Source organism: Oncorhynchus keta, chromosome 4, assembly GCF_023373465.1.
Source record: "Oncorhynchus keta strain PuntledgeMale-10-30-2019 chromosome 4, Oket_V2, whole genome shotgun sequence".
NCBI classification, from domain to species: Eukaryota; Metazoa; Chordata; class Actinopteri; order Salmoniformes; family Salmonidae; genus Oncorhynchus; species Oncorhynchus keta.
In genome coordinates this window covers 76,249,614-76,274,458 of record NC_068424.1, presented here as the reverse complement: position 1 = coordinate 76,274,458, position 24,845 = coordinate 76,249,614, and the positions used below count along the sequence as shown (strand labels likewise).

Sequence of the window (24,845 nt, the reverse complement as noted above, 5' to 3'; positions counted from 1 at the left end):
CCAAGGCCTGTCCATGATCTTATAACCAAGGTCTGTCCATGATTTAGAACCAAGGTCCATGATCTTAGAGATAGAACCAAGGTCTGTCCATGGCCATAGAGATAGAACCAAGGTCTGTCCATGGCCATACAGAGATAGAACCATGGTCTGTCCATGGCCTTAGAGATAGAACCAAGGTCTGTCCATGGCCTTAGAGATAGAACCAAGGTCTGTCCATGGCCTTAGAGATAGAACCAAGGTCTGTCCATGGCCTTAGAACCAAGGTCTGTCCATGGCCTTAGAACCAAGGTCTGTCCATGGCCTTAGAACCAAGGTCTGTCCATGGCCTTAGAACCAAGGTCTGTCCATGATCTTAGAGATAGAACCAAGGCCTGTCCATGATCTTAGAACCAAGGTCTGTCCATGATCTTAGAGATAGAACCAAGGCCTGTCCATGATCTTAGAACCAAGGTCTGTCCATGATCTTAGAGATAGAACCAAGGTCTGTCCATGGCCTTAGAGATAGAACCAAGGTCTGTCCATGGCCATACAGAGATAGAACCAAGGTCTGTCCATGGCCTTAGAGATAGAACCAAGGTCTGTCCATGGCCATACAGAGATAGAACCAAGGTCTGTCCATGGCCTTAGAGATAGAACCAAGGTCTGTCCATGGCCTTAGAGATAGAACCAAGGTCTGTCCATGGCCATACAGAGATAGAACCAAGGTCTGTCCATGGCCTTAGAGATAGAACCAAGGTCTGTCCATGGCCATACAGAGATAGAACCAAGGTATGTCCATGGCCTCAGAGATAGAACCACTGACTGACACACTGAGGGATGCCCACAGCCTACAACACTGATCCATACTGACTGACACACTGAGGAATGTCCACAGCCTACAACACTGATCCATACTGACTGACACACTGAGGAATGTCCACAGCCTACAACACTGATCCATACTGACTGACACACTGAGGAATGTCCACAGCCTACAACACTGATCCATACTGACTGACACACTGAGGAATGCCCACAGCCTACAACACTGATCCATACTGACTGACACACTGGGGAATGTCCACAGCCTACAACACTGATCCATACTGACTGACACACTGAGGAATGTCCACAGCCTACAACACTGATCCATACTGACTGACACACTGAGGAATGTCCACAGCCTACAACACTGATCCATACTGACTGACACACTGAGGAATGTCCACAGCCTACAACACTGATCCCCACTGACTGACACACTGAGGAATGTCCACAGCCTACAACACTGATCCATACTGACTGACACACTGAGGAATGCCCACAGCCTACAACACTGATCCCCACTGACTGACACACTGAGGAATGTCCACAGCCTACAACACTGATCCATACTGACTGGCACACTGAGGAATGTCCACAGCCTACAACACTGATCCATACTGACTGGCACACTGAGGAATGTCCACAGCCTACAACACTGATCCATACTGACTGGCACACTGAGGAATGTCCACAGCCTACAACACTGATCCATACTGACTGACACACTGAGGAATGTCCACAGCCTACAACACTGATCCATACTGACTGACACACTGAGGAATGCCCACAGCCTACAACACTGATCCATACTGACTGACACACTGAGGAATGTCCACAGCCTACAACACTGATCCATACTGACTGACACACTGAGGAATGCCCACAGCCTACAACACTGATCCATACTGACTGGCACACTGAGGAATGTCCACAGCCTACAACACTGATCCATACTGACTGACACACTGAGGAATGCCCACAGCCTACAACACTGATCCATACTGACTGACACACTGAGGAATGTCCACAGCCTACAACACTGATCCATACTGACTGGCACACTGAGGAATGTCCACAGCCTACAACACTGATCCATACTGACTGACACACTGAGGAATGTCCACAGCCTACAACACTGATCCATACTGACTGGCACACTGAGGAATGCCCACAGCCTACAACACTGATCCATACTGACTGACACACTGAGGAATGTCCACAGCCTACAACACTGATCCCCACTGACTGACACACTTAGGAATGCCCACAGCCTACAACACTGATCCATACTGACTGACACACTGAGGAATGTCCACAGCCTACAACACTGATCCATACTGACTGACACACTGAGGAATGTCCACAGCCTACAACACTGATCCATACTGACTGACACACTGAGGAATGTCCACAGCCTACAACACTGATCCATACTGACTGACACACTGAGGAATGTCCACAGCCTACAACACTGATCCATACTGACTGACACACTGAGGAATGTCCACAGCCTACAACACTGATCCATACTGACTGGCACACTGAGGAATGTCCACAGCCTACAACACTGATCCATACTGACTGACACACTGAGGAATGTCCACAGCCTACAACACTGATCCCCACTGACTGACACACTGAGGAATGTCCACAGCCTACAACACTGATCCATACTGACTGACACACTGAGGAATGTCCACAGCCTACATCACTGATCCCCACTGACTGACACACTGAGGAATGTCCACAGCCTACAACACTGATCCATACTGACTGGCACACTGAGGAATGCCCACAGCCTACAACACTGATCCATACTGACTGACACACTGAGGAATGCCCACAGCCTACAACACTGATCCATACTGACTGACACACTGAGGAATGTCCACAGCCTACAACACTGATCCATACTGACTGACACACTGAGGAATGTCCACAACCTACAACACTGATCCATACTGACTGACACACTGAGGAATGTCCACAGCCTACAACACTGATCCATACTGACTGGCACACTGAGGAATGTCCACAGCCTACAACACTGATCCATACTGACTGACACACTGAGGAATGTCCACAGCCTACAACACTGATCCATACTGACTGACACACTGAGGAATGTCCACAGCCTACAACACTGATCCATACTGACTGACACACTGAGGAATGTCCACAGCCTACAACACTGATCCATACTGACTGACACACTGAGGAATGTCCACAGCCTACAACACTGATCCATACTGACTGGCACACTGAGGAATGTCCACAGCCTACAACACTGATCCATACTGACTGACACACTGAGGAATGTCCACAGCCTACAACACTGATCCATACTGACTGACACACTGAGGAATGTCCACAGCCTACAACACTGATCCATACTGACTGACACACTGAGGAATGTCCACAGCCTACAACACTGATCCATACTGACTGGCACACTGAGGAATGTCCACAGCCTACAACACTGATCCATACTGACTGACACACTGAGGAATGCCCACAGCCTACAACACTGATCCATACTGACTGACACACTGAGGAATGCCCACAGCCTACAACACTGATCCATACTGACTGACACACTGGGGAATGCCCACAGCCTACAACACTGATCCATACTGACTGACACAGTGAGGAATGCCCACAGCCTACAACACTGATCCATACTGACTGACACACTGAGGAATGTCCACAGCCTACATCACTGATCCATACTGACTGACACACTGGGGAATGTCCACAGCCTACAACACTGATCCATACTGACTGACACACTGGGGAATGTCCACAGCCTACAACACTGATCCATACTGACTGACACACTGAGGAATGCCCACAGCCTACAACACTGATCCATACTGACTGACACACTGAGGAATGCCCACAGCCTACAACACTGATCCATACTGACTGACACACTGAGGAATGCCCACAGCCTACAACACTGATCCATACTGACTGACACACTGAGGAATGTCCACAGCCTACAACACTGATCCATACTGACTGACACACTGAGGAATGTCCACAGCCTACAACACTGATCCCCACTGACTGACACACTGGGGAATGTCCACAGCCTACAACACTGATCCATACTGACTGACACACTGAGGAATGCCCACAGCCTACAACACTGATCCCCACTGACTGACACACTGAGGAATGTCCACAGCCTACAACACTGATCCCCACTGACTGACACACTGAGGAATGTCCACAGCCTACATCACTGATCCATACTGACTGTTGCCATGTTTTAGTAATTGGAGCCACAGTGTATATCTTGGATCCTTATCCCTCCTCTCTCATTGTCTCTACCCACTCTGGAGTTACAGGGCTGGAAGATAGGGCTAGGTGATAGGGCTAGGTGATAGGACTGGGTGACTGGGTTAGGTGATAGGGCTGGGTGATAGGGCTGGGTGATAGGACTGGGTGATAGGGCTGGTGATAGGGCTAGGTGATCGGGCTTGGTGATAGGGCTGGGTGATAGGGCTAGGTGACAGGGCTAGGTGATAGGACTGGGTGACTGGGTTAGGTGATAGGGCTGGGTGATAGGGCTGGGTGAGATGACTGGGTGATAGGGCTGGTGATAGGGCTAGGTGATAGGGCTTGGTGATAGGGCTGGGTGATAGGGCTGGTGATAGGGCTGGGTGACTGGGCTAGGTGATAGGACTGGGTGACTGGGCTAGGTGATAGGGCTGGGTGATAGGGCTAGGTGATAGGGCTAGGTGACAGGGCTGGAAGATAGGGCTGGGTGATAGGGCTGGGTGATAGGGCTGGGTGACTGGGCTAGGTGATAGGACTGGGTGACTGGGCTAGGTGATAGGGCTGGGTGATAGGGCTAGGTGACAGGGCTGGAAGATAGGGCTGGGTGATAGGGCTAGGTGATAGGGCTGGGTGATAGGGCTGGTGATTGGACTGGGTGACTGGGCTAGGTGATAGGGCTGGGTGATAGGACTAGGTGATAGGGCTGGAAGATAGGGCTGGTGATTGGACTGGGTGACTGGGCTAGGTGATAGGGCTGGGTGATAGGACTAGGTGACAGGGCTGGAAGATAGGGCTGGGTGATAGGGCTAGGTGATAGGGCTAGGTGATAGGGCTGGGTGATAGGGCTGGGTGATAGGGCTGAGTGATAGGGCTGGGTGATAGGGCTAGGTGATAGGGCTATGTGATAGGGCTGGAAGATAGGGCTAGGTGATAGGGCTAAGTGATAGGGCTAGGTGATAGGGCTGGGTGATAGGGCTGGGTGATAGGGCTAGGTGATAGGGCTGGGTGATAGGGATGGGTGATAGGGCTAGGTGATAGGAATGGGTGATAAGGCTGGGGCCTTGGCTTTAGATTTATGACTGTCACTGACTGACTTCCTGTGTTTGTGAGTGAAGGAGTAGGGTGTATGCAAACATACGTGCATGTGTGTGAGAGTGAGTGGGGGGGTGAGAGAGAGAAGAGAGAGAGCGGTCTCATCCAGCCAGGCCTCCTACTGAGTGGCTCTGACAGGTATCCAAAGACTCACCCTACTCTCCACTGACACACACACACACACACGCACACGCACACACACACACACGCACATACACACACACACACAACCCCTCGCCCCACACCACACACACACACACACACACACACACACACACACACACACACACACACACACACACGCACACGCACACACACACACACGCACATACACCATGTACAAATGGTTAAAGTACAAAAGGGAAAATAAATCAACATAAATATAGGTTGTATTTACAATGGTGTTTGTTCTTCACTGGTTGCCCTTGTCTTGTGGCAACAGGTCACACATCTTGCTGCTGTGATGTCACACCGTGGTATTTCACCCATCTACCTGTCTCTGTGTTTCTGTGATATAAACTCAGCGAAAAAAGAAACGTCCTCTCACTGTCAACTGCGTTTATTTTCAGCAAACTTAACATGTGTAAATATTTGTATGAACATAACAAGATTCAACAACTGAGACATAAACTGAACAAGTTCCACAGACATGTTGTCACGTTCTGACCTTTATTTCCTTTGTTTTGTCTTTATTTAGTATGGTCAGGGCGTGAGTTGGGGTGGGCAGTCTATGTGTGTTTTTCTATGTTGGGGTTTTGAGTTCAGCCTAGTATGGTTAGTTGTCTCTGATTGAGAATCATACTTAGGTAGCCTGGGTTTCACTGTTGGTTTGTGGGTGTTTGTTTTCCGTGTGAGTGTTTGTTGCCACACGGTTCTGTTTCGGTGTCGTTCGTTTCACGTTTATTGTTTTGTAGTGTTCAGTTTATGTCTTCAACTAAACGTTATGGACACTTACCCCGCTGCGCATTGGTCCTCCGATCCTTCTCGCTTCTCTTCAGAAGAGGAGGAGGAATGCCGTTACAATAATACTGAAGAATGGTTAGATAATAGTGAAGGGCGGTTAGATAATAGTAAAGGAGGGTTAGATAATAGTGAAGGAGGGTTAGATAATAGCGAAGGAGGGTTAGATAATAGTGAAGGAGGGTTAGATAATAGTGAAGGAGGGTTAGATAATAGTAAAGGAGGGTTAGATGATAGTGAAGGGCAATTAGATAATAGTATAGGAGGGTTAGATAATAGTGAAGGAGGGTTAGATAATAGTGAAGGAGGGTTAGATAATAGTGAAGGAGGGTTAGATAATAGTGAAGGAGGGTTAGATAATAGTGAAGGAGGGTTAGATAATAGTGAAGGAGGGTTAGATAATAGTGAAGGAGGGTTAGATAATAGTGAAGGAGGGTTAGATAATAGTGAAGGGCGGTTAGATAATAGTAAAGGAGGGTTAGATAATAGTGAAGGAGGGTTAGATAATAGCGAAGGAGGGTTAGATAATAGTGAAGGGCGGTTAGATAATAGTGAAGGAGGTTTAGATAATAGAAGAGGAGGAGGAATGCCGTTACACATGTGACTAACAGAAATGGAATAATCTGTCCCTGAATAAATGGGGGGGTCAAAATCAAAAGTTACAGTCAGTATCTGGTGTGGCCACCAGCTGCATTAAGTACTGCAGTGCATCTCCTCCTCATTGACTGCACCAGATTTGCCAGTTCTTGCTGTGAGATGTTACCCCACTCTTCCACCAAGGCACCTGCAAGTTCCTGGACATTTCAGGGGGGAATGGCCCCCAGCCCTCACCCTCCGATCCAACAGGTCCCAGGCGTCCTCAATGGGATTGAAATCCTGGCTTTTCGCTGGCCATGGCAGAACACTGGCATTCCTGTCTTGCAGTATGGCTGGTGGCATTGTCATGCTGGAGGGTCATGTCAGGATGACCTTGCAGGAAGGGGGAGGATGTCTTCCCTTTAGAGCACAGCGTTGAGATTGTCTGTAATGACAACAAGCTCAGTCCGATGCTATGACACACCGCCCCAGACCATGACGGACCCTCCGCCTACAAATCGATCCTGTACCAGAGTACTGTCCTCGGTGTAATGCTCATTCCTTCGACGATAAACGTGACTCCGACCATCACCCCTGGTGAGACAAAACCTAGACTCGTCAATGAAGAGCACTTTTTGCCAGTCATGTCTGGTCCAGCGACGTTGGGTTTGTGCCCATAGGCAATGTTGTTGCCAGTGATGTCTGGTGAGGACCTGCCTTACAACAGGCCTACAAGCCCTCAGTCCAGTCTCTATCAGCCTATTGCAAACAGTCTGAGCACTGATGGAAAGATTGTGTGTTCCTGGTGTAACTCGGAAAGTTGTTGTTGCCATCCTGTACCTGTCCCTCAGGTGTGGTGCTCGGATGTACCAATCCTGTGCAGGTGTTGTTACACGTGGTCTGCCACTGCGAGGACGAACAGCTATCCGTCCTGTCTCCATGTAGCGCTGTCTTAGGTGTCTCACAGTACGGACATTGCAATTGTTTGCCCTGGCCACATCTGCAGTCCTCATGCCTCCTTGCAGCATGCCTAAGGCACGTTAACAAAGATGAGCAGAGAGTCAGTAGAAAGGCCTCTTTAGTGTCCTAAGTTTTCATAACTGTGACCTTAATTCCCTACGGTCTGTAAGCTGTTAGTGTCTTAATGACCGTTCCACAGGTGCATGTTCATCAATTGTTTATGGTTCATTGAACAAGCATGGGAAACAGTGTTTAAACCCTTAACAATGAAGATCTGTGCAGTACGAATTATCTTTGAAAGACAGGGTCCTGAAATTTTTGCTGAGTTCATGTGTGGGAGCATCCCCTCTCCTCCCTCTCCTCCCTCTCTTCCCTCCGTCCCCGCCCCTCCATTTAGCCTGAGTGAACTGGGAACCCTTTAGGATTAGATTCTCTCCTCTGTCCTCTCTCTCTGTAGGGCATTCTCTCCTCTGTCCTCTCTCTGTAGGGTATTCTCTTCTCTGTCCTCTCTCTGTAGGGTATTCTCTCCTCTGTCCTCTCTCTCTGTAGGGTATTCTCTCCTCTGTCCTCTCTCTCTGTAGGGTATTCTCTCCTCTGTCCTCTCTCTGTAGGGTATTCTCTCCACTGTCCTCTCTCTCTGTAGGGTATTCTCTCCTCTGTCCTCTCTCTGTAGGGTATTCTCTTCTCTGTCCTCTCTCTGTAGGGTATTCTCTCCTCTGTCCTCTCTCTCTGTAGGGTATTCTCTCCTCTGTCCTCTCTCTCTGTAGGGTATTCTCTCCTCTGTCCTCTCTCTGTAGGGTATTCTCTCCACTGTCCTCTCTCTCTGTAGGGTATTCTCTCCTCTGTCCTCTCTCTCTGTAGGGTATTCTCTCCTCTGTCCTCTCTCTCTGTAGGGTATTTTCTCCTCTGTCCTCTCTCTGTAGGGTACTTTCTCCTCTGTCCTCTCTCTGTAGGGTATTTTCTCCTCTGTCCTCTCTCTCTGTAGGGTATTCTCTCCTCTGTTTTTCTCTCTCCTTCCTCTCTTCCCGAAAAATTGGTGTGTGTGTGTGTGTGTGTGTGTGTGTGTGTGTGTGTGTGTGTGTGTGTGTGTGTGTGTGTGTGTGTGTGTGTGTGTGTGTGTGTGTGTGTGTGTGTGTGTGTGTGTGTGTGTGTGTGTGTGTGTCCACACAATGATAGTAAAACAAGGAATGATAGTAAATAAAGGACAACTTATTTTGCTGGTACCCACAAGGTAAAAGGCTATATTAGGCTTAGGGGTTAGGTTTAGGGTTTGTGTTCGTCAAATCAATTGTTTGGTCCCACAAGGAATTCTGTATAGTGTGTGTGTGTGTGTGTGTGTGTGTGTGTGTGTGTGTGTGTGTGTGTGTGTGTGTGTGTGTGTGTGTGTGTGTGTGTGTGTGTGTGTGTGTGTGTGTGTGTGTGTGTGTGTGTGTGTGTGTGTGTGTGTGTGTGTGTGTGTGTGTGTGTGTGTCATCAAGCACATTTCAAAATCTGCCATTGTTTTACACTTTGGTTTTTTCATGTTTATTCCTTGTTCAGGTCATTGAGTTAACAGTGAAATTAGATTTTATGTTCATTATATTCACTGTCAGATATGAATTGTGTTTATTAGGTATGTAATTAACCGTATCTCTCTTTTCTGCCCCTAGCATACAGTATATAGCCTACAGTCCTACAGAACATTGTGTATGAATTGTAAAGTGTGATTTGTTTTAATGATGTTTTTACCTTCCAGAGGTAGTGAGTCAGAACTCAGAGATCTATGAGGTTTAAGTCACAAATACTAATGACGGTTTTAGTGTACCTCATTGGTTACAATCAACTAGTGACATCATTACTATACCGCGAAGCCACATGACGCAGTAAGGAACAAGCTTCCATACCGATTATGCTTTTCTCTGTAAAAAAAGAAAGAAAGATTAACATGGAATATAAATGGAGCATTATCCCTGATGTTCTGTATTACTGCACCCATGTCTGTGACACCAAATGCAATACATCCCACCTGATCTGTGACACCAAATACAATACATCCCACCTGATCTGTGACACCAAATACAATACACCCCACCTGATCTGTGACACCAAATACAATACATCCCACCTGATCTGTGACACCAAATACAATACATCCCACCTGATCTGTGACACCAAATACAATACATCCCACCTGATCTGTGACACCAAATACAATACATCCCACCTGATCTGTGACACCAAATACAATACATCCCACCTGATCTGTGACACCAAATACAATACATCCCACCTGATCTGTGACACCAAATACAATACATCCCACCTGATCTGTGACACCAAATACAATACATCCCACCTGATCTGTGACACCAAATGCAATACATCCCACCTGATCTGTGACACCAAATACAATACATCCCACCTGATCTGTGACACCAAATACAATACATCCCACCTGATCTGTGACACCAAATACAATACATCCCACCTGATCTGTGACACCAAATACAATACATCCCACCTGATCTGTGACACCAAATACAATACATCCCACCTGATCTGTGACACCAAATACAATACATCCCACCTGATCTGTGACACCAAATACAATACATCCCACCTGATCTGTGACACCAAATACAATACATCCCACCTGATCTGTGACACCAAATACAATACATCCCACCTGATCTGTGACACCAAATACAATGACATCCCCACCTGATCTGTGACACCAAATACAAGACATCCCACCTGATCTGTGACACCAAATACAACCTGACACACCAAATCCCCACCTGATCTGTGACACCAAATACAATACATCCCACCTGATCTGTGACACCAAATACAATACATCCCACCTGATCTGTGACACCAAATACAATACATCCCACCTGATCTGTGACACCAAATACAATACATCCCACCTGATCTGTGACACCAAATACAATACATCCCACCTGATCTGTGACACCAAATACAATACATCCCACCTGATCTGTGACACCAAATACAAGACATCCCACCTGATCTGTGACACCAAATACAATACATCCCACCTGATCTGTGACACCAAATACAAGACACCCCACCTGATCTGTGACACCAAATACAATACATCCCACCTGATCTGTGACACCAAATACAAGACATCCCACCTGATCTGTGACACCAAATACAATACACCCCACCTGATCTGTGACACCAAATACAATACACCCCACCTGATCTGTGACACCAAATACAATACATCCCACCTGATCTGTGACACCAAATACAAGACACCCCACCTGATCTGTGACACCAAATACAATACATCCCACCTGATCTGTGACACCAAATACAAGACATCCCACCTGATCTGTGACACCAAATACAATACATCCCACCTGATCTGTGACACCAAATACAATACATCCCTGATCTGTGACACCAAATACAATACATCCCACCTGATCTGTGACACCAAATACAATACATCCCACCTGATCTGTGACACCAAATACAATACATCCCACCTGATCTGTGACACCAAATACAAGACACCCCACCTGATCTGTGACACCAAATACAATACATCCCACCTGATCTGTGACACCAAATACAATACATCCCACCTGATCTGTGACACCAAATACAATACATCCCACCTGATCTGTGACACCAAATACAAGACACCCCACCTGATCTGTGACACCAAATACAATACATCCCACCTGATCTGTGACACCAAATACAATACATCCCACCTGATCTGTGACACCAAATACAATACATCCCACCTGATCTGTGACACCAAATACAATACATCCCACCTGATCTGTGACACCAAATACAATACATCCCACCTGATCTGTGACACCAAATACAATACATCCCACCTGATCTGTGACACCAAATACAAGACACCCCACCTGATCTGTGACACCAAATACAATACATCCCACCTGATCTGTGACACCAAATACAATACATCCCACCTGATCTGTGACACCAAATACAATACATCCCACCTGATCTGTGACACCAAATACAATACATCCCACCTGATCTGTGACACCAAATACAAGACATCCCACCTGATCTGTGACACCAAATACAATACATCCCACCTGATCTGTGACACCAAATACAAGACACCCCACCTGATCTGTGACACCAAATACAATACATCCCACCTGATCTGTGACACCAAATACAAGACACCCCACCTCATCCCCCACCTGATCTGTGACACCAAATACAATACATCCCACCTGATCTGTGACACCAAATACAATACATCCCACCTGATCTGTGACACCAAATACAAATACAATACACCCCACCTGATCTGTGACACCAAATACAATACATCCCACCTGATCTGTGACACCAAATACAATACATCCCACCTGATCTGTGACACCAAATACAAGACACCCCACCTGATCTGTGACACCAAATACAATACATCCCACCTGATCTGTGACACCAAATACAATACATCCCACCTGATCTGTGACACCAAATACAATACATCCCACCTGATCTGTGACACCAAATACAATACATCCCACCTGATCTGTGACACCAAATACAAGACATCCCACCTGATCTGTGACACCAAATACAATACATCCCACCTGATCTGTGACACCAAATACAAGACATCCCACCTGATCTGTGACACCAAATACAATACATCCCACCTGATCTGTGACACCAAATACAAGACATCCCACCTGATCTGTGACACCAAATACAATACATCCCACCTGATCTGTGACACCAAATACAATCCCACCTGATCCCACCTCCCACCCTCTGTGACACCAAATACAATACATCCCACCTGATCTGTGACACCAAATACAATACATCCCACCTGATCTGTGACACCAAATACAATACATCCCACCTGATCTGTGACACCAAATACAATACACCCCACCTGATCTGTGACACCAAATACAATACATCCCACCTGATCTGTGACACATCAGTAATCAATCTAATCTGGTCAATAAAACGATAGATCAGGTGAACTGTTGTGGAACATTGACATTCCCACGGTGATATCTACCCCGTAGTCATGGGAAAATGATGTGAATCAACAAAAGAGGCAACCGATAACATTGACATGACTAATCTCTTTTCTTATTTCTCCTTCCTTCCTCCTTTCCTGCCTGCCTTTCTTTTCCATTTCCTTTGTATCTGTACTCCTCTGTGGGTCTCGTGTGGCTCTGGATAGTTCTCTCTCTCTTTCTCTCTTGCTTATGTACCCCAAGCATTCACTTCTCCTCCTCCTCCTCCATCCCTCTCCTCCTCCCTCCCTCTCCTCCCTCCCTCTCCTCCTCCTCCCTCTCCTCCTCCTCCTCCATCCCTCTCCTCCTCCCTCCCTCCCTCCCTCTCCTCCCTCCCTCCCTCTCCCTCCTCTCCCTCCCTCCTCCTCCCTCCCTTCTCCTACCTCCCTCCTCCTCCTCTCCTCCTCCTCTCCTCCTCCTACCTCCCTCCCTCCTCCCTCTCCTTCCTCCCTCCCCTCCCTCCCTCCTCCTCCCTCCCTCCCTCCCTCCCTCCTCCCCTCCCTCCCTCCCTCCTCCTCCCTCCCTCTCCCTCCCTCCCTCCCTCCTCCTCCCTCTACTCCTCCTCCTCCTCCCTCCTCCTCCCTCCCTCCCTCCCTCCCTCCCTCCCTCCTCCCTCCCCCTCCCTCCTCCTCCTCCTCCTCTCCTCCTCCTCCTCCTCCTCCTCCTCCTCCTCCTCCCTCCTCCTCCTCCTCCTCCTCCCTCCTCCCTCCTCCTCCTCTCCCTCTCCTCTTCCTCCCTCTCCCTCCCTCTCCTACTCCTCCTCTTCCTTCTCCCTCTCCTCCTCCTCCTCCTCCTCCTCCTCCTCCTCCTCCTCTTCCTCCTCCCCTCTTCCTTCTCCCCTCTTCCACTTCCCTTTCCTCCTCCTCCTCCTCCTCCCTCTCCTCCTTTGCCTCCTCTACCCCCTCCCTCCCTCTCCTCCTCCTCCCTCTCCTCCTCTTCCCCCTCCCTCTACTCCTCCTCTTCCTTCTCCCCCTCCTCCTACTCCTCGCTCCCTCTTCCTCCTCCTCCCTCTCCTCCTCCTCTTCCTTCTCCCGCTCCTCCTCCTTCCACTCCATCCCTCTCTCCTCCTCCTCTTCCCTCTCCTACTCCATCTCTCCTCCTCCTCCCTCTCTCTTCCTCCCTCTCCTCCTCCTCCCTCTCCTCCTTCTCCTACTCTTCCTCCTCCCTCTCCCTCCTCCTCCTCCCCGCCTCCTCCTCCTCCTCCTCCTCCCTCTCCACACCTCCTCCCCCTCCTCCTCCTCCTTCCTCTTCTCCTCCTCCTCCCTCTCCTCCTCCCCCCTCTCTTCCTCCTCCTTCCTCTTCTCCTCCTCCCTCCTCCTTCCTCTTCTCCTCCTACTCCTCCTCCTCCCTCCTCTCTTCCTCCTCCTCCTCCCTCTTCTCTTCCTCATCTGTCCTCTTCTCCTCCTCCTCCCTCTCCTTTTCCTACTCCGCCTCCTCCTGCTCCTCATCCTCTTCTTGTTTGAATTAAGTGTCTGTGTGGAGTGTGGCTTTGTAAATGATGTTTTAGCCAAGGCCTCCCAGATACCAGCTAGATAGATGAAGAAACCCATAAATAAAGAGATACCATGTATACACATATTCCTTTACCATACAAGGACAGGAGCATGTGGGTAGTGTGTGTGATTATGTGTGTGCTCCAGCAGATGCAATAGATTCAGACTCTATATTCAGGAGGATGTTGTCCCTGATTAGCCCTTCTTGAGTATTCTGAATTTCGGCTTGCCGTCGCCATGACAACCTGACTACAATACAGTCTTTCTGAATTACAATCCAATGTCTCTCTCTCTCTCTCTCTCTCTCTCTCCCTCTCTGTTTTGCCCTCTCCTTTTCTTTCTCTCTCTCACTCTTTTTCTCTCCTTTCTTAAGGCTGAGGTAAACAGAGACAGAGAGAGGAGGGAGAGAGAGAGAGGAAGAGGGGAGAGAGAGAGGAAGTGGGGAGAGAGGGGGTTAAACATAGGGGAAGCTGTGTGAGAGAGAAACGAGAACCGTGAGAGACAGATAGAGAGATAGTGGAGGCAGTGTGAGAGAGAACCTGTGAGAGACATATTGAGAGTGTGAGAGAGGGGCCTTTTTCTTCCACTAAGCTTCTAGAATAATTTTATCTCTCAGGTGCTCTAGGGCCGACTAAGCTATGAATCAAAGCCTTATTCTGAAAAACCTAACTTAAACATGAGGGGACATTTCATAAACCATGGAAATGCATCACAGACCTCTGCTAGGTCTGCAATATAGTGGGTAACGCTAACTTTGATAGCAGCACTTAGGCCTACAGTTGACCTGCATGTAGACAAGCTTAGCTTTGTCCACTAGCTCATTCATTTAATAGACAATTAATTGTACCTTTATTTAACTAGGCAAGTCAGTTAAGAACAAATTCTTATTTTCAATGACGGCCTACTGGGGAACAGTGGATTAACTGCCTTGTTCAGGGGCAGAACGACAGATGTTTACCTTGTCAGCTCGGGGATTCGACACTCAAACCACTAGGCTACCTGCCACCCCAATATAATATCCTGTTTCATATACTGTACTGTATTATACTGTATACATGTAGTATATTCTGTTTCATATACTGTACTGTATTATACTATATGCATGTAGTATATTCTGTTTCATATACTGTACTGTATTATACTATATGCATGTAGTATATTCTGTTTCATATACTGTACTGTATTATACTATATGCATGTAGTATATTATGTTTCATATACTGTACTGTATTATACTATATGCATGTAGTATATCCTGTTTCATATACTGTACTGTATTATACTGTATACATTTACATGTAGTATATTCTGTTTCGTATATTGTACTGTATTATACTATATGCATGTAGTATATTCTGTTTCATATACTGTACTGTATTATACTATATGTATGTAGTATATCCTGTTTCATATACTGTACTGTATTATACTGTATACATGTAGTATATTCTGTTTAATATACTGTACTGTATTATACTATATGCATGTAGTATATTCTGTTTCATATACTGTACTGTATTATACTATATGTATGTAGTATATCCTGTTTCATATACTGTACTGTATTATACTGTATACATGTAGTATATTCTGTTTCATATACTGTACTGTATTATACTATATGTATGTAGTATATCCTGTTTCATATACTGTACTGTATTATACTGTATACATGTAGTATATTCTGTTTCATATACTGTACTGTATTATACTATATGTATGTAGTATATCCTGTTTCATATACTGTACTGTATTATACTGTATGCATGTAGTATATTCTGTTTCATATACTGTACTGTATTATACTATATGCATGTAGTATATTCTGTTTCATATACTGTACTGTATTATACTATATGCATGTAGTATATCCTGTTTCATATACTGTACTGTATTATACTATATGTATGTAGTATATCCTGTTTCATATACTGTACTGTATTATACTATATGTATGTAGTATATCCTGTTTCATATACTGTACTGTATTATACTGTATACATGTAGTATATTCTGTTTCATATACGGTACTGTATTATACTATATGTATGTAGTATATCCTGTATGTACATACAACATGTACAGTAGCAGACAAACAGCTGTGTCTATTAGTTGACTAGGTTACATATTACTGTCAACAGTGACTGGCATAAGTAGTGTTTATTAGGTATGTCATCAGAACAGTTAATGCTCTTTATTGGGAAGCAAGCTGGCCTCCTGGGGGCCAAAACAAGACACAATTGGATTATAACGCTGTAGTTAGACTCACCCGAGGAGAATTCTAAGGTACTGTACAACATCCAGCTACATCGCCAGCCCAAGTGCTGTTGACTGGTGACAGATTCTCCTCTTCCCCGACGTGATGACTTGATGACTTAACATTCATCTGTCTTGAAATGGAAGTCAAATCATGACATAGTCTGGGTTTTTGACTTGGGGGTGTGTCTGAAATGGCATCATGTTCCTTATATAGTGTACTACTTCTGTCTAGGGCCCCTGGCCAAAGGTAGTGCACTATGTAGTAAATAGTGTCCCATTTTGGACGGAGACCTAGATTTAATCCCAGCGTAGAGTAGCTGGTACCTGGGAGGTGTCTGTGTGTGTCTGTGGTGTTTCACCCACTGCTCTCTGTCTGAGTGTTTGAGTTTAACCCCGTGCTGCTCTGGACGAGAGAGAGGATGGCAATGTGAATGTGTTAATGATGAACAACTCTTCCAGACATACGAGACACCGGGGCCAAACCGGTGATGGTGTACATCCACGGGGGATCCTACATGGAGGGGACCGGGAATATGATCGACGGGAGCGTCCTGGCCAGCTACGGGAACGTCATCGTGATCACCCTGAACTACCGCGTCGGCGTACTAGGTAAGGAACCGTCTCTCGCTCATGTCCGTAACATCTACTGGAGTGAAGGGCAGGAACAGAGTAGCTCCACATCTAACCTCTTCACACATCTTTTCCACCACAGCTCTGATGATATTGTTGGATCTCGTTGCTTTCTAAGGATGTTTATCTGCTGATATTGTTGGATCTCGTTGCTTTCTAAGGATGTTTATCTGCTGATATTGTTGGATCTCGTTGCTTTCTAAGGATGTTTATCTGCTGATATTGTTGGATCTCGTTGCTTTCTAAGGATGTTTATCTGCTGATATTGTTGGATCTCGTTGCTTTCTAAGGATGTTTATCTGCTGATATTGTTGGATCTCGTTGCTTTCTAAGGATGTTTATCTGCTGATATTGTTGGATCTCGTTGCTTTCTAAGGATGTTTATCTGCTGATATTGTTGGATCTCGTTGCTTTCTAAGGATGTTTATCTGCTGATATTGTTGGATCTCGTTGCTTTCTAAGGATGTTTATCTGCTGATATTGTTGGATCTCGCTGCTTTCTAAGGATGTTTATTTTGGACGTCTATGTCTTCCACAGAGGAGGCTGGTGAGAGGAGCTATAGGAGAGCGGGTTCATTGTAACGACTGGAATGGAATTATGGAATGGTATCAAACACACCAAACATATGGAAACCACGTTTGACTCTGTTCCATTGATTCCATTCCAGCCATTACATTCAACCCATCCTCCTATAGTTCCTCTCACCAGCCTCCTCTGGTAGGCCAGATATGTATGTTGGAGAGAGAGAAGGGAGGAGAGAGGGAGGATAGAGGGAGGAGAGAGAGAGAGGCAGAGAGAAAGAGAAAGAGAAACAGGGAGAGGAGAGAGAGAGAGAGAGAGAGAGAGAGAGAGAGAGAGAGAGAGAGAGAGAGAGAGAGAGAGAGAGGGAGGAGAGAGAGAGAGAGAGGGAGAGAGAGAAGGGAGGAGAGAGAGATAGAGAGTGAGAGAGTGAGAGAGTGAGAGATGGGAGGAGAGAGAGAGGCAGAGAGAGGGGGAGAGCAAGAGAAACAGTGAGAGGAGAGAGAGAGAGAGAGAGAGAGAGAGAGAGAGAGAGAGAGAGAGAGAGAGAGAGAGAGAGAGAGAGAGAGAGAGAGAGAGAGAGAGAGAGAGAGAGAGAGAGAGAGAGAGAGAGAGAGAGAGAGAGGGAGAGAGAGAAGGGAGGAGAGAGAGATAGAGAGGGAGAGAGAGAAGGGAGTAGAGAGAGCTAGAGAGTGAGAGATGGGAGGAGAGAAAGAGAAACAGTGAGAGGAGAGAGAGAGAGAGAGAGAGAGAGAGAGAGAGAGAGAGAGAGAGAGAGAGAGAGAGAGAGGAGGGGGAGAAGCAGATAGAGGGAAGCAGAGGCAGAGAGAGCAAGAAGCAGGGAGAGAGAAGCAGAGAGTGAGGATGGAGAGAGAAGCAGAGAGTGAGGATGGAGAGAGAAGCAGAGAGTGAGGATGGAGAGAGAAGCAGAGAGTGAGGATGGAGAGAGAAGCAGAGAGTGAGGATGGAGAGAGAAGCAGAGAGTGAGGATGGAGAGAGAAGCAGAGAGTGAGGATGAAGAGCGAAGCAGAGAGTGAGGATGGAGAGAGAAGCAGAGAGTGAGGATGGAGAGAGAAGCAGAGAGTGAGGATGGAGAGAGAAGCTAAAAGGCATTGACTCACAGCTTATTCTCCTCTTAGAAAACCACTACAGTCGCAGTGAGCAGCAATACAAAATGGAGTCTGTTAGCTAACACACTAACAGAGCTTTCTTTCTTTCTCTCCCTCTCTCACATACACTAGCACACATGCAGATGTACGTATGCACGCACAAACACACAGACAGGCCTCAGGCACACACACCACATGCACACACACCCTGACAACCCCCCCCCACCTTTTTGTTATTACACTGCTGCTACTCTCTGTTTATTATCTCTGCATCATCACTTTACCCCCGCCTACATGTACAAAATGACCTCGACTAACCCGTACCCAGCACATTGACTCGGTACCGGTAGCCACTGTAAACAGCCTCAATATCGGTATTGTAATTGTAATAGTATTGTTTTACTTTTGATTTGATTTGATGTTCTACTTTAGTTTATTTGGGAAATAGTTTCTTGACTCTAGTTCTTGAACTGCACTGTTGCTTAAGGACTTGTACTGTAAGCATTTCACGGTAAGGTTGAAATGTTATATTTGGCGCATGTGACAAATACAATTTGATTTGACACACACACACATATACACACACACTATCAAAGCTCTTTAGATATCCCACTCTTCTCTCTGTTTCTGTTTTCATTGGGAATCATATGGGAGGTTTTGTATTGGTAGATAGATAATGCTGTTTTCATTGGGAATCACAAGGGAGGTTTTGCATTGTTAGATAGATAATGCTGTTTTCATTGGGAATCACATGGGAGGTTTTGCATTGGTAGATAGATAATGCTGTTTTCATTGGGAATCATATGGGAGGTTTTGTATTGGTATATTGATAATGCTGTTTTCATTGGGAATCATATGGGAGGTTTCGTATTGGTATATAGATAGTGGTGTTTTCATTGGGAATCATATGTGAGGTTTTTTATTGGTAGATAGATAATGCTGTTTTCATTGGGAATCATATGGGAGGTTTTACATTGTTGGATAGATACTGCTGTTTTCATTGGGAATCATATGGGAGGTTTCCATTTGTAGGTGGATAATGCTGTTTTCATTGGGAATCATATGGGAGGTTTCGTATTGGTAGATAGATAATGCTGTTTTCATTGGGAATCATATGTGCAATTTTTTTATTGGTAGATAGATAATGGTGTTTTCATTGTGAATCATATGGGAGGTTTTGTATTGGTAGATAATGGTGTTTTCATTGGGAATCATACGGGAGATTTTGTATTGGTAGATAGATAATGCTGTTTTCATTGTGAATCATATGGGAGATTTTGTATTGGTAGATAGATAATGGTGTTTTCATTGGGAATCATATGGGGTTTTTTGTATTGGTAGATAAATATTGGTGTTTTCATTGGGAATCATATGGGAGGTTTTGTATTGGTAGACAGATATTGGTGTTTTCATTGGGAATCATATGGGAGGGTTTGTATTGGTAGATAGATAATGGTGTTTTCATTGGGAATCATATGCAAGGTTTTGTATTGGTAGATAATGGTGTTTTCATTGGGAATCATATGGGAGGGTTTGTATTGGTAGATAGATAATGGTGTTTTCATTGGGAATCATATGGGAGGTTTTGTATTGGTAGATAGATAATGATGTTTTCAGGGAAGCAGTATTATTGATGTGGTTGTTGCCTTGTTGTTTGCGCTCAGATTTCTAAAAATCTGAGGAGAAATATATTGTTTTAGACGGTGGGTATTGAGCTGAGATACACACCTGTGGGTATTGAGCTGAGATACACACATAATAATAATAATAATATATGCCATTTAGCTGACGCTTTTATCCAAAGCGACTTACAGTCATGTGTGCATACATTCTACGTATGGGTGGTCCCGGGAATCGAACCCACTACCCTGGCGTTACAAGCGCCATGCTCTACCAACTGAGCCACAGAAGGACCACACCTGTGGGTATTGAGCTGAGATACACACCTGTGGGTATTGAGCTGAGATACACACCTGTGGGTATTGAGCTGAGATACCCACCTGCTGGTATTGAGCTGAGATACACACCTGTGGGTATTGAGCTGAGATACAGACCTGTTTGTATTGAGCTGAGATACACACCTGTGGGTATTGAGCTGAGATACACCCCTGTGGGTATTGAGCTGAGATACACCCCTGTGGGTATTGAACTGAGATACCCACCTGTGGGTATTGAGCTGAGATACACCCCTGTGGGTATTGAGCTGAGATACACCCCTGTGGGTATTGAGCTGAGATACACCCCTGTGGGTATTGAGCTGAGATACCCACCTGTGGGTATTGTGCTGAGATACCCATCTGTGGGTATTGAGCTGAGATACAGACCTGTGGGTATTGAGCTGAGATACACCCCTGTGGGTATTGAGGTGAGATACAGACCTGTGGGTATTGAGCTGAGATACATCCCTGTGGGTATTGAGCTGAGATACAGACCTGTGGGTATTGAGCTGAGATACAGACCTGTGGGTATTGAGCTGAGATACACCCCTGTGGGTATTGAGCTGAGATACACCCCTGTGTGTATTGAGCTGAGTCAGTCATCAGGACTGTGTTGTCAGAGTGTTGTCTGTTCTACTGAGTCGTTGATTAGACTAACAGACATTCTGTAAAATAAGTAACGGCAGCGATGCATGTTGTGTGATAATGTCTGTTTTTGTTCTGGTCTGACCACCTCTCTGTGTTCTCTGATATTAAACTGTTATTACAGACTCTCCTATAAACCAAATAAAAAACTAGAGAAATCAAACTCAGTCTCATGGACAGTTAACGATAAAGCTGGCTGTAAAACGCACCATGTGACCTGTTGGTTCCATGTTTCATGAGCGGGAAATAAAAGATCCCCAAGTGTTCCAGAAGCACAAAAAGCTTATTTCTCTCAAATGTTGTGCTCAAATTTGTTAAGATCCATGTTCGTAAGCATTTCTCTTTTGCCAGATAATTAATCCACCTGACAGGTGTGGCATATCAAGAAGCTGATTAAACAACATGATCATTACACAGGTGCACCTTGTGCTGGGGAACAATAAAAGGCCACTCTAAAATGTGCAGTTTTGTCACAGATGTCTCAAGTTTTGAGGGAGGGTGCAATTGGCATGCTGACTGAAGGAATGTTCATCAGAACTGTTGCCAGAGAATTTAATGTTAATTTATTTATCATAAGCAGCTTCCAACATCCTTTTAGAGAATTTGTCAGTACGCCAACCGGCCTCACAACCGCAGACCACGTGTAACCACGCCAGCCCAGGACCTCCACATCCGGCTTCTTCCCCTGTGGGATCGTCTGAGGTTGTGCCGAGGAGTATTTCTGTCTGTAATAAAGCCATTTTGTGGGTCCGCAGTGGGCCCACGCCCTCCCAGGCTCACCCATGACTGAACCCCTGCCCAGTCATGTGAAGTCCATAGATTAGGGCCGAATGAATTTATTTCCATTGACTGATTTCCTGATATGAACTGTAAGTCAGTAAGATCTTTGGCATTCTGTCACGGTGTGTTTATTTTGTTGTTCAGTGTATTATACAGGTATGTGTGATATATTAGGATCCTCATTAGCCGACGCTGATGGTGACAGCTAGTCTTACTGGGGTCCGACATAACAAATAATACATTACAGACAACATTTACAATTTACATACACTATATGTTCATGTTTTAAATGTATCTATCAGTTCCACACACATGTCAGTACATACACACAGCAAGTAGATCACATGTCAGTACATACACACAGCAAGTAGATCACATGTCAGTTCATACACACAACAAGTAGATCACATGGCAGTACATACACACAGCAAGTAGATCACATGTCAGTTCATACACACAACAAGTAGATCACATGTCAGTACATACACACAACCAGTAGATCACATGTCAGTACATACACACAACTAGTAGATCACATGTCAGTTCATACACACAGCAAGTAGATCACATGTCAGTTCATATACACAGCAAGTAGATCACATGGGGGTTCCATGGTTCTGCATGTTTATATGTGTATTAGATGGAAGGGGGTTCCATGGTTCTGCATGTATATATGTGTATTAGATGTAAGGGGGTTCCATGGTTCTGCATGTATATATGTGTATTAGATGGAAGGGGGTTCCATGGTTCTGCATGTTTATATGTGTATTAGATGGAAGGGGGTTCCATGGTTCTGCATGTATATATGTGTATTAGATGGAAGGAGGTTCCATGGTTCTGCATGTATATATGTGTATTAGATGTAAGGGGGTTCCATGGTTCTGCATGTATATATGTGTATTAGATGGAAGGGGGTTCCATGGTTCTGCATGTTTATATGTGTATTAGATGGAAGGGGGTTCCATGGTTCTGCATGTATATATGTGTATTAGATGTAAGGGGGTTCCATGGTTCTGCATGTATATATGTGTATTAGATGGAAGGGGGTTCCATGGTTCTGCATGTATATATGTGTATTAGATGTAAGGGGGTTCCATGGTTCTGCATGTATATATGTGTATTAGATGGAAGGGGGTTCCATGGTTCTGCATGTATATATGTGTATTAGATGTAAGGGGGTTCCATGGTTCTGCATGTATATATGTGTATTAGATGGAAGGGGGTTCCATGGTTCTGCATGTATATATGTGTATTAGATTCCATGCATTCATGGCTCTGTATAATACTGTACCTTTTCTTGAATTTGTCCTGGACCTGGGGACTGTGAAAAGACCCCTGGTGGCATGTCTGGTGGGGTAACTGTGTGTGTCGTTGACTAAGCAAACAATTAGACATTTCCAACACATTCATGTTTCTTCTAAAAAAGAAGTGATGCAGTCAGTCGCTCCTCAACTCTCAGCCAAGAGAGACTGGCAGCATAGATTATATATCAGCCCTCTGATTACAATGAAGAGCAAGACGTGCCGCTCTGTTCTGGGTCAGCTGCAGCTTAACTAGGTCTTTTTTTGCAACACTTCGGCTAGTGATACATTTATTACATCCATTTTTTCACTTTAATAATGGACAAATTGATGTAATACATGTATCGGTAGCCACTTTAAACAATGCCACTTTGTATAACGTTTACATACCCTACATTACTCATCTCATATGTATATACTGTACTCGATACCATCTACTGCATCTTGCCTATGCCGTTCCGTACCATCACTCATTCATATATTTGTTTATGTACATATTCTTATTCATTCCTTGACACTTGTGTGTATAAGGTAGTTGTTGTGAAATTTTTAGGTTAGATTACTCGTTGGATATTACTGCATTGTCGGAAATGGAAGCACAAGCATTTCACTACACTTGCATTAACATCTGCTAACCATGTGTTTGTGACAAATATAATTTGATTTGATTTGATTTCTCCATGTGACTGGACAATAATCAAGATAGGAATAAACTAGAGCCTACAGGACTACCTTTGTGGAGTGTGGTGTCAATATAAATGTTTAATATAAGATTAGATGGAATTAAGGTAGAGTTCAGGGCATTAAGGTAGAGTACAGGGCATTAAGGTAGAGTACAGGGCATTAAGGTAGAGTTCAGGGCATTAAGGTAGAGTACAGGGCATTAAGGTAGAGTTCAGGGCATTAAGGTAGAGTACAGGGCATTAAGGTAGAGTACAGGGCATTAAGGTAGAGTTCAGGGCATTAAGGTAGAGTACAGGGCATTAAGGTAGAGTACAGGGCATTAAGGTAGAGTACAGGGCATTAAGGTAGAGTACAGGGCATTAAGGTAGAGTACAGGGCATTAAGGTAGAGTACAGGGCAGTAAGGTAGAGTACAGGGCATTAAGGTAGAGTACAGGGCATTAAGGTAGAGTACAGGGCATTAAGGTAGAGTACAGGGCATTAAGGTAGAGTACAGGGCATTAAGGTAGAGTACAGGGCAGTAAGGTAGAGTACATGACATTAAGGTAGAGTTCAGGACATTAAGGTAGAGTACATGACATTATGGTAGAGTACAGGGCATTAAGGTAGAGTTCAGGGCATTAAGGTAGAGTCCAGGGCATTAAGGTAGAGTACAGGACATTAAGGTAGAGTTCAGGGCATTAAGGTAGAGTACAGGGCATTAAGGTAGAGTACAGTGCAGTAAGGTAGAGTGCAGGGCATTAAGGTAGAGTCCAGGGCATTA

The 24,845-nt window shown here is 45.3% G+C and overlaps 1 protein-coding gene across 4 annotated transcripts in view; it reads left to right on the top strand.

The window, feature by feature from the left end:
• The window catches only part of LOC118380696 (neuroligin-3-like), a 470,695-nt gene that overhangs the window by 182,300 nt on the left and 263,550 nt on the right, over window positions 1-24,845 (top strand). For all 4 annotated transcript variants that reach the window (XR_008132107.1, XM_052516121.1, XM_052516117.1 and 1 more), the window contains one exon: window positions 16,937-17,086. Coding sequence is in view for 3 of the 4 variants with exons in the window: in XM_052516121.1 (XP_052372081.1) it covers window positions 16,937-17,086 (150 nt within the window). In the remaining variant the exon portion in view is untranslated. The remainder of the gene's footprint in view (window positions 1-16,936; window positions 17,087-24,845) is intronic.